This window comes from Ursus maritimus, unplaced genomic scaffold, assembly GCF_017311325.1.
Source record: "Ursus maritimus isolate PB19 unplaced genomic scaffold, ASM1731132v1 scaffold_12, whole genome shotgun sequence".
Taxonomy (NCBI): Eukaryota; Metazoa; Chordata; class Mammalia; order Carnivora; family Ursidae; genus Ursus; species Ursus maritimus.
Window position 1 is genome coordinate 70,179,095 of NW_024423564.1, and position 11,094 is coordinate 70,190,188.

The following is an 11,094-nucleotide window of genomic DNA, read 5'->3' on the forward strand; positions in this document are numbered from 1 at the left end:
GGAAAGTGTTCTGAGTGTTTGTTTTTTGAGAAGAGGGATGGGAGAGCTTCAGATTATCATCGCATTTTATAGCCAGGACTAGGGGAGGGGAGAGAAGCCCAAGCAATGTCCTATGTGATGGTGCTCCGGAAGGACAAGGAGGCAGGTGGTCTTGCTGGGGCTGATAGGATAAAATGAGATTCTGGCAGTCTTAAAAAAAGATTTGGGCCTGAGAAACAGAAAATTCCAAGAAGGTTTCCCTCCCCTCCCCAAATTTAGCCTCGCCCTGGCTAGACCTCAGTCTCTGACCTCATATTAGTTCCAAGTAGTATCCGAGTAACCACTGACCTTGTCAGCACGTGAATGGTCATGGTACCTGAATGCGCATCCTACGCTGGGTCACTAGTAGTCCCATTTCTCTTTCTGCAGCTGAAGGAGAATGCAGAACTTCCCCTCGGACAACCACAGCTCTGTGTCTGAATTCATCCTTCTGGGCTTCTCCAGGAATTCCTACATTAATGCAGTCCTCTTCAATGTCTTCCTCTGTCTCTACCTCTCTACCCTTGTGGGCAATGGGCTCATTGTCACCTTGATCCACATGGACTCCCGCCTCCACACACCCATGTACTTCTTCCTCAGTGTCCTCTCCATGTTGGACATGAGCTATGTCACCACTACTGTGCCCCAGATGTTGGTACATCTGATCTGCCAGAAGAAAACTATCTCCTATGTTGGGTGTGTGGCCCAGATGTACATCTTTCTAGTGTTGGGCATCACTGAGGGCTGGCTGTTCTCTGTCATGGCCTATGACAGATATGTAGCCATTTGTCACCCACTCAGGTACAAAGTTATCATGACCCCATGGCTGTGTGGGGCAATGGTGGTCTTTTGTGGATTGTGGGGAATCAGCTGTTCCCTAGTCTACACTGTCTTCACGATGCGCCTGCCCTACTGTGGCCCCAATGAGATCAATCACTTCTTCTGTGAGGTCCCTGCTGTTCTGAAGCTGGCCTGTGCAGACACATCCTTCAATGACCAAGTAGATTTCATCCTGGGCTTCATCCTTCTCCTGGTACCCCTTTCCTTCATTCTGGCCTCTTATGTCTGCATCTTTGCCACCATCTTGAAGATCCGCTCAACCCAGGGTCGATTCAAGGCCTTTTCCACCTGTGCCTCCCACATCACCGTGGTCACCATGTTCTGTGGACCTGCCATGTTTATGTACATGAACCCTGGGGCCAATGCCTCCCCAGAGCGGGACAAGAAATTGGCTCTGTTCTACAATGTTATCTCTGCCTTTCTCAACCCCATCATCTATAGTCTTAGAAACAAAGATGTGAAGAGGGCTTTCCTCAAGTTAACAGGCTGGGGCAGGGCCTCTGAGTGAGGCCGCTGGAACACAGAAGGCCACAACCGAACCTGAAACCACAAGTTCCACCCCATTCCCTCCCATTACCCACTGGATAGGCAAGAATCACTGACGGATAAGGGAGATAATATGTAAGGCAGGTGCCTGGGTGGGACTTGTTGATGGCTGCCGCAGCTGAGCCACCTTCAAACATTAAGAGACCCAACTGTAGACAGAGTGCCAACTCATGGCTGAGTTCCTGAGGATTGCATCTATTAAATCAACTTAGGACAGCCAGGACAAGAACACTGACAGGACCCGTACCGGTGACTTTATTTTATCTCAATCAGGAGCATGAACGGATCTAAAGAAACACAGTGTCAGGAAAAAGGAATAGTGGCCTTCGAAATAGGGTTCAGAAATCGGTCATTGTTCATCCAGCACTTCCATGGAAGTGTGGGTCCCAGGGTACATGGAGAGTCCCTGCCGTGGTGAAGAGATATTTCGAGGGGTCTCTTGGTATACAGATGAAACATCACCCAAACCATACCACACCGGGTCAGAGTGCGCTGCATATATTGCAGGAAATCATCACCTCGTAAGATTACTGTGAATAGTTAATGTAGGTGAAGTTCTCAAAACAACGCTTGGTGCATTGCACGCTTTACATAAACACCGCCATTCTTCTTGTTATGCTCTACTTCTCTTTCCTGATACCACGATTACCAAGCAACTGACCGAGACCGTTTCAGCTTCCAAAGTGGGAGCCATTCTGCTTCCTGGAAAGGATGACTAGCATTACAAACGGAGGTGCTGGCATTTGTTTATTCTTCATTCTGCTGTGGATTTAGTAAGTCTGGGTCTGTCACCAAGAAGCTTGTGAACTCTAAACTGGCAAGAATACAGAAAAATTATAACACCCTTTCAGGATACCAAGTGAAGAGGCCCTGATTACAAACAGCCAGCACTCCTCAAAGATACCTTCATTGAGAGTCTCACATGGTAGAGCTTTTTAAATAAACATTTGTTCACATCTAAACTGAGTAATAATGGTGTTACTAGAGTACTTGATTCAAGAGGATACTGACAGGAATGGGAGGATATAATGATCGTGACGGTGCTGGCTTCTCTCACCAGTGCCAGAACCCTCCACGCCTATCTGTGGCCCCTTAGACTCCCCAGCACCTTGGAGGAGGCACAGAAAAGTTGCTCCACAGAATCTCAGGAATTGTACTGCCCACCCAGTGCCTCTCATACCAAAAAAGACAGGCAATACTCCAGTAGCAAGAAAGGCGAGCAACGCTTCAACGCAGCCTGAATCAGAAAGGCAAGCTCTCACAAGGAGCCCCTACGGACCTTCACAACATCTCCTCCAAGTTTCCCTTCACACTTTCTACCACCAGGAAAAAAACAAAAACGAAAACAAAAAAGAGGAACAGAGGCAGAAGTTCCTGGCATTCATTTTATCTTTGTCACGACTCTAAATTCCCACGGTCCACAGAACTGTTCCAGCTTTTCCTGTTCCAAATGTAGCTTTGAATTCGAAAGTCCAAACCACCTAATGGATACAAGCGGCAGGTTATTCAGCGAAATGACGCCATGGAAAACACTGCCGGGTTCCCGCTTTGAACACAAAGGAAATTCAAAACTATTAAGCCACCTTGTGATTAATATCAGGCCTCTTTAGCCTCAGAATTATGGAATAGTCCTCAATAAAACAGTAATGGTTCCAACAAAAGTAATACAGATTTAACCCAACCAGATATCACTGAAGGTGCTTTGAACTCAGCAAATGAAGTAATAATAATTGTGGTATTAATTAATGGCAGTTATTACTATAACTTGAATTTGAAAGAATGATATTTGGCACTTGAATTTGAAAGAATAATATTTGGCCTCACATTTCACAGCTGGTTATAGGACATTTGCTGAACATATTTCAGAAAGCAATAAGGAAGGGGGCTTGAGGAGAGGCGCTCGGCATTGGGAGAGAGCAAGCACATACCACATAGAGGGACCAACAGGACCCACCAAGCCCCCAAATCACATGGGCAAAGGATGGATAGTAGAGATATTATGGGAGTTGGTCATGCTTTCCAGGCTCCGTCAAGATAATAGTGGTATATGGGAGGAAATGGGAGAACAAGGGGATTTGATTAAGTCAGAGAACAGTGTTGTGGGATTAAGGGTTAGAGAGAACTGGGGGAGTTCTGGAAGAGAGGGGGATACAGGAAATTTAGACTTCAGGGTGCAAAATATTCCAGGTGATTAGGAAAAAATGTAGGCAAGAGTGTTGCCTCTAGGGAAAATTCAAGGAGACTTGGCAGGGAAGGGAGTAAAAAACAAACAAAAACGAAAACAAAAAGCCATACCTCATTGTAACCCAAATTAACAGAGAATTCATTTAACAATAATTTCTTTTTTAAAAGATTTTATTTATTTATTTGAGAGAGAGAGGGAGTGAGAGAGGGAACACAAGCAGGCGGAGTGGCAGAGGCAGAGGCAGAAGCAGGCTCTCCGCTGAGCAGGGGGCCCGATTCAGGGCTCCATCCCAGGAGGCCAGGACCATGACCCGATCCGAAGGCAGATGCTTAACCGACTTGAGCCACCCAGGTGCCCCTAACTATAGTAATTTCTAACCCCATCCCTAAATACATATCTGCCTCCTATGAGCTGTGCTGGTTTATAGACCAAATTCCAACAGGACAGGGGCTGTGACTTCTTTCTGCAGGGCCAGGGATCCAGGAATGACAGTGGGCAATCAACTGGCTCTCATCAGCGAACTGTAGGGAAGCGGAGATGGTGGTAAAGCTGGCTTAGATAAAACCTTGCTACCTTCCTTGATTTCTCTGTTTTACCAACACACCAAGCCATCAAGTCGTCTTCCTTCTTTCTTTGTCACATCTTTCAGCATCTCCCTATTCATTGGCACCATCCAAGACAAGCACCTTCACAAACCATGCCCAGATGGTCTTCAATCCAACCCCTCACCAGGTCTCCCAAGCCATTCTTCTGAAAATACTGTGCCACTACCACTCCTCCACCCCATTCCTCACCCCGGATGCTTAAACATACAGCCTGTTCACCATTGGTAAGATAAAATCTATTATCACCCTGAACTACAAACTGTAGCAATCTGTCCTCATAGGGAAACTAATAAAACTTCATCACACTTTAGCCACAAGCCTCACCTCTCCACTATCTGGTCCCTGACTGCCTAGTTGTAGAAGAGCCACCAGGTGGACTTCCCACCTGGAAGGAACTCCAACAGCCAGGAAGATTTCTCCCCCATTACCGAGGCAGCCCACTTCCCCACAAGGCCAGAAGCAGGAAACTCTCATCAGCTACCAAGTTTCCTCCACCAACCCCGTAGTTCCCTACTCCCTCCCCCAGATGGGGAAGGAACACCTCAAAAACCCATGGGACCTTTCACTTTCTGCCTGAAGCCCTCTGGAACTGCTGTCTGGAACTTTGCCATGCCAGGTACTAGAACCCATTGTTTTTTATTTTTTCTTTTTTTAAGATTTTTATTTATTTATTTGACAGAGAGAGAGACATCCAGCCAAAGAGGGAACACAAGCAGGGGGAGTGGGAGAGGAAGAAGCAGGCTCCCAGTGGAAGAGCCTGATGTGGGGCTCGATCCCAGGACCCTGGAATCACGCCCTGAGCCGAAGGCAGATACCTAATGACTGAGCCACCCAGGCGCCCCACTAGAGCCCATTGTTGCAGTTCTACCCACCCACCCAAATGCCCTGCCTAGCCCAGCCCTGTTTCATCTCTGAGTAAATGCCTTAGGACAATACTAGCACCTAAATACTAGAGATGAAATCTCCCACCCCCGAAAACCCAGAACTCTCTAATCATTCATTCTTCCCAGACTCTGCTCATCCCCCCCCCATTTACGCAAGTCCCCACTCCTCCCTTTCCCCAGTTCTCCCTCTCTTTGCCATCTCAGCCCCATATTCAGCCACTGCCTCTCTCAGTGTCCTCAACCTGGAATTCTCCCTGGGGACACCACACCCCCTGTCACTCTCTAAAAGGGAGGTTCTTTGTTCTCACTCCTGACCTGTAAGTTCCCAGATATTCTCATCCCAATGACCTCTTCTTCCACTTCCTTTCTGGTCACCTCAAGCCACACCCACAATGGAGTTCATCACCCTAAAACTGCACTGCTCCTCAAAAAGAACCCAAGCATTCCCACTGCACTGAGCATACAGTAAACACTTGCTACTGGGCTCATCAGGACTGTCTTTTGCCTCCTTCTCAATGTCATCTATACCTCTCCTGCTCACTTTATTGTGACCATAGGAGCCTTCTTCCAGCTCTTCGGAAAATGTAAAGTCCTTTCCTGACCTAGGGCCTTTGTACCTAGTATCCCCTTGCCTGAAATGCCATTTCCCTGGCTCTTTGCATGGGTGACTCCTCTCATCCTCAGGTGTCAGCTAAACCTTAATTCCCTCCCAGGGCCTTAACCTGTCAGCTCTCGGTAAGTAGGTTTCCCTCCATTTTTCTCTATTACAGAACCTACTTGTTTCCTGAGACAACTGTAACTTCATTTCTCAGTAACTGAGCTTCGTTTCCATTTCGAGCTATCATTCCAGTGGTGGGAGAAATAATATTCATCTTCTTGGGGTTTCTATCTTCCTCTCCCTGACTCCAAGTTCTGGAGAGCTTGCAAAGGGCTGGGGTATGCAGTGGCGGATGGCAGTGGGGTGAGAGGTAGTCTGGTCCTCTGTGTCTGGCACCCATTGGAGAACCTCATTCCTATGAGGTCATCAGTCCTTCAGGGTCACTGTGGCATTGGGTTTGGCACTGTAATTTCATGACTGCAAATCTCTCCACATAACTGTTTTGGTTTCCCCAAAGCCTGATACTGGCTGGCCATCACGGGTGCTCGAGAAATACTGGAACTGAATCGACTCATCCCTGAGGCCTTTGGGCCACCACTGAGGCCTGAACGAAAGCTGGATGTTCACGCTAACTCTGGGGCCCCACGCCCGGATTCTTAGCTTCGTATGTCGTTTAGACCCCTTGAAAGAATGAGAGGCACTGCTGTGTGCGCTGCCCACTATGGCTTACAAAGGACCACACACATGCAGCGACTTTGATTCTTCTATGCTCTCCTTACTTGTTTTATGGTTCACAGAGGATTCATAAGTTCACTGCATTTGAGTTTCATTTACTCCACCTACTGTGGCATAGAATGTGAGATACAGAGGTCTTGGATACCATTACATTTAAGATGATCATTTTATAGATGAATAAGTAAGAGAAAGAAAGTGAATTGCCCAAAGTCATAAAAAAGTTACGAGGGTGGTACTAGAACCCAGGCCACTTAACGTCAGATTCTGCATCCTTCTGTAACACAATGCAGAGTATACCACATTAGCTCCACAAATCACATTGGTTCTAAGCACCAAGTCAGGGCTGCCTTGGTTCTATATACCAGTGGCTTAATTTCCAATGTTGGCTCCATATATTCACTGTTTACTTGTACCACTTTGGTTGCCTACATCATCTTGGCCTTCTGTTGTGTCCGTGTACCATGCCACTTACAATTACGACGTTTCATGTTGGTTACATGTATCCTATTCTTCCAGTGCCACTACGGTAGATTATATTAGCACCCCCGTTATTGCTGCTTTCACTACAGAAGAATTACATATTCATACCCACTGCTATGTGACATGTGTTACTTTTCCATGGGAAGAAAATGCTTTCTGCCCTTTTGCTATTGTGCTTGACCATATGACCTGCTTTGGCCAGTAGGATATCAGCAAAGAGATGTGTGTCACTTCTGAGCAGAAGCTTTAAGAGTTTTCATATGTCTTTCTCTTTGTCATAAGAATGGGATATTCCAGATAGAGCCTCCTTTCTCGGATCGGATCCAAGAGTCCATGGCAGAAGGCCACAGTCCACCTACAACTGACACGAAAAATGAACAGTAAATGAGCTTCTGCTGTTGTAAGTCATGAAGATTATGGAGTTGTTTGTCACTGCACCACAATGTAGCAAGTTCAGCAAGACAGCCATGGTGGTTTCATGCACCACATTTGTTCCACTGACCGGGTGCTGTACTGGTTCCAATGCACAATATTATTTGTATACATTACAAATCCTGTCCTTTTCCTTAGCACTGGACACTCTACCTCAGGCCTCTCCTGTCTCCCAATTCACCAGGCCATCCCACCCCACCCCATCACTTTAAGAAAAGCTCCTTTGATGTCCTTGCTCCTCAGACTATAGACCACAGGGTTGAGGAAGGCAGTGAAGACATTGTGAAAGAGTGAGATCTGCTTGTCTCGCTCAGGAGAATAGCTGGAGTTGGGCCTCATGTAGATGTGTGTGGCTGGAACACAGAAGAGCGTGACCACAGTCAGGTGGGAAGCACAGGTGCAAAAAGCCTTGCAGCAGCCCTGAGTGGACTTGATCTTGAGAATGGTGTGGCCAATACGGACGTAGGAGGCCAGAATGAGGGATAGTGGGAAAACAACCATGAACACACTGATGACCAGGTCCACCATCTCAATGAGGTGGGTATCCATGCAAGCCAAGCTTCGTACTGAGGGGCCTTCACAGAAGTAGTGGTTGACCATGTTGGGCCCACAGTACGGCAGGTGAGGAAAGTATGGATCAGAGAGAAGAAGAAACCACAGGCCCAGGTCCCAGCTGTCAGCTGTGTGCAGCGGTCCCAGCTGAGGATGACAGTATAACGCAGTGGGTGGCAGATGGCCACATAGCGGTCATAAGCCATGACTACAAAGAAAATACACTCAGTTAGGCCCAGGGCACCAAACACATACATCTGCAGCCAGCAGCCAGCGAAGGAGATGGTCTGAGAGTGAGCGAGGAGGCGCACCAACATCTGGGGCACGGTGGCGGTGACGCACTCGTGTCGAGCAGGGAGAGGATGCAGAGGAAGCAGCACAGGGCGTGTGGAGCTGCACGTCCAGGCAGATCAGGGTGACGATGAGCGCACTGCCCAGGACTGAGCTCAGGTAAAGGGAAAGGAAGGCAATGAAGAGGACTCTGCTGGATGTGGGGTCACTGGAGAAGCCAAGCAGAATAAATTCAGAAACCCAGCTTCGGTTCTGCCCTGGAGGCATCCACACGGTGAGGCCTATAAGAGAATCACGCTCATGTAAACATCATCCGAAGTCTGGTAGTCCAGCAAGACTGTTGGCCCTGGAGGCAGGGATTTTAGTTCTGACCCCCATTACTCTACTGTCTTGAACAAGTTACTTAACATCTCTGAGCCTCAGTCTCCTCATCTGTAAAATGTAACTAGTCTCCCAGGGTTTTTATGAGGAGTAGAGGCAATATATATATGAAGCATCTGACATAATGCCTTAAAAGAACAAATAATGGCAAAGTGCTCATATGCAGTCACCCCACTCTTACTCCCCACCCCTCGGTGGATAAATTGGTTGCCCACGTCTAGCGACAATGTACACCACGTCGGCTCCAGCCCTCAAACCTTTAGAGGTGGAGTTCCCCTCTGCCGTAGAGATCCTCTGTCTAGAAGCTCTCACTCTGCAAACCTTTCTCCTTTGCCGGTTGTCAATGTGAGGCTTTGTCAATAGAGGGCGCTAGAGGGACACTGTGGGCTGGTGCTTGGAAGGACCAGTGGCACTCACCTCAACTGACCTCAGTGGACCAACTATAGTCCCGCCCTCAGGCCACACTCTCCCCACCCAGTGGCCACTTCTATGCAAACTCTGGACTGTGTCCACCAGCCGCTGACAGGTATCCCTGTGGTAGCCCCACCCTCTTTGAGAAAGTCTCAATTCAGTCTTTTTTTGGGGGGGGGCAGGTGCCAGGAGCAGGGAAGGGAGAGAGATAGGTTCTAAATCCTCAGTCCCTTCAACGTGTCCTCTCTTTCAGCCATGAGGTCGTAGCTGTTTTTTTTTTTTTTTCTCACTTGCTACTTGTGGGTCTCTTTCATCTTTTTTAGTAGTTACCCACCTTTTACCAGTTAATTATTCTTTATATTAAATTTTCCCTGTTCGCCTCACTGATGTGTTCTGTCTTCTGAAAGCATCCTGACTGGGATGGATGCTAACTCTATGGTGAGTGAGTTTGATAAGGAATAAAATGTGACATCGTTACAAGCTATCCATCCATAAAGTATTATCAGCTACAAAAGTAAGAAGTAGTAGCTATCAGTGGAGAAACTGGACAATAGCTTAACTGAGCGATTAAAGTTAACATCACCAATAAGGAGCAGATAGACACAACGTGCCTCCATATCTGAAACCCTAACAATATCACATCTATGCATTATTTTAGCCCCAAATGCAAAACCTGAATCTAATCATGAGGAAACATCAAAGAAACCTAAATTGAGGGACATTCTATAACAATAACTAGCTTTTAATCTTCAAAAATATTTTTATCATGAAAGACAAAGAGAGGCTGAGAATCGGGGCGCCTGGGCAGCTCAGGCAGTTAAGCGCCCAACTCTTAGGCTCCGGTCATGATCCCAGAGTCGTGAGATCAAGCCCTGAGTCCTGCTCAGCACTGAGTGGGAAGCCTGCTTAAGACTCTCTCTCTCCTTCTCCCTCTCTGCCTCTCCCCTCACTCATCCCCCTGTCCTGCATGCGGTCTCTCTCTCTCTCGAAGAAGAAGAAGAAGAAGAAGAAGAAGAAGAAGAAGAAGAAGAAGGGAGGAAGGAAGGAAAGAAGGAAGGAACTGAGAATCAATAGTAGACGGAAGGATACGGAAAACAAAGCCTAACAATACAATATGTAATTCTGGAAGGGAGGAATGGCATAAATAACATTACTGTGACAACTGATAAAATTGGAATATGAATTAGATTAGATAAATGCGTCAATGTTAAGTTTCCTGAATTTGACAGCTAATATATAAGAGGATATTCCCTTATTCTCAGGAACCATTCACTGAAGTATTAAGGGGTAAAGGAATGTGATGTCTGCAAATTACTCTCAAATCATTCTGGAAATTATAACATTAACATGACAAATTATTAAAAGTAAATAAATCTGGGCATGGGGCATAGGGGATTTCTTTGTAGTATTCTTTCAGCCTTTCTATAAGTTTGAAATTATTTCAAAAAAGTTTTTTAAAAATTAAAAAAAAATTTAAATGTGAAATAACTTTTTCAGACAAACAAAAAGTAAGATTATGTGAAGGGAGTTCTTAAGGCAGAAAGAAACATGAAAATGCAAAAAAGAAGGACAAGTCCCTCAAGGAAAAGATAAATTTGTGGGTAAACATAATTTTAAAATGAATGTAAAACAATAATAAAGTCTTGTGGAATTAAAAAAAAATAAAAGACAAAGACCATGACAACAATACCACAAGAAATGGAAGGGTACATAAAGCCAGAGTTTTCTAAACACTTAGTGTAATTGGAAAAGTGGTAAAACTGAGTCAAGATTTATGCAGTAATCTCTAAGGAGATCATTAAAACAATAAATAATGCATTACTAACAATCCAAAGTAGTAGAAAATGGACCAAAAAAATGTTTACTAATGCAAAATAACGCTCTTTTGAGAGAGGAAAAAAATCAAACAGAAAACAGGTAGGCCAAATAGAAAATAAGTAGAAAGATGGTAAATATGAACTTAAGTACTTAAGCAATTACTTTATTTTTTTTCTGTTAGTCATTTTTTCTTTTTTCTTTTTTAATGTTTTTTTTTATTATATTATGTTAGTCACCATACAGTACATCCCTGGTTTTTGATGTAAAGTTCGATGATTCATTAGCTGTGTATAAGCAATTACTTTAAATGCAAAAGCA

The 11,094-nt window shown here is 45.5% G+C and overlaps 1 protein-coding gene and 1 pseudogene across 1 annotated transcript; one reads left to right on the plus strand and one right to left on the minus strand.

Moving 5' to 3' along the window:
- The first annotated feature begins 201 nt into the window (after window positions 1-201).
- On the plus strand, window positions 202-1,366 carry LOC103670917 (putative olfactory receptor 2B3). Its single transcript, XM_008699433.1, has one exon. It carries the CDS (start codon window positions 419-421, stop codon window positions 1,364-1,366), a length of 948 nt encoding a protein of 315 aa, XP_008697655.1. The 5' UTR covers window positions 202-418.
- Window positions 1,367-7,500: 6,134 nt separating this feature from the next.
- Window positions 7,501-8,468, minus strand: LOC121101987 (annotated as a pseudogene).
- Window positions 8,469-11,094: the final 2,626 nt, after the last annotated feature.

Bases quoted from the DNA above. Each gene is read 5' to 3' on its own strand.
- LOC103670917 (XM_008699433.1), top strand. From the start codon at position 419: ATGCAGAACTTCCCCTCGGACAACCACAGCTCTGTGTCTGAATTCATC.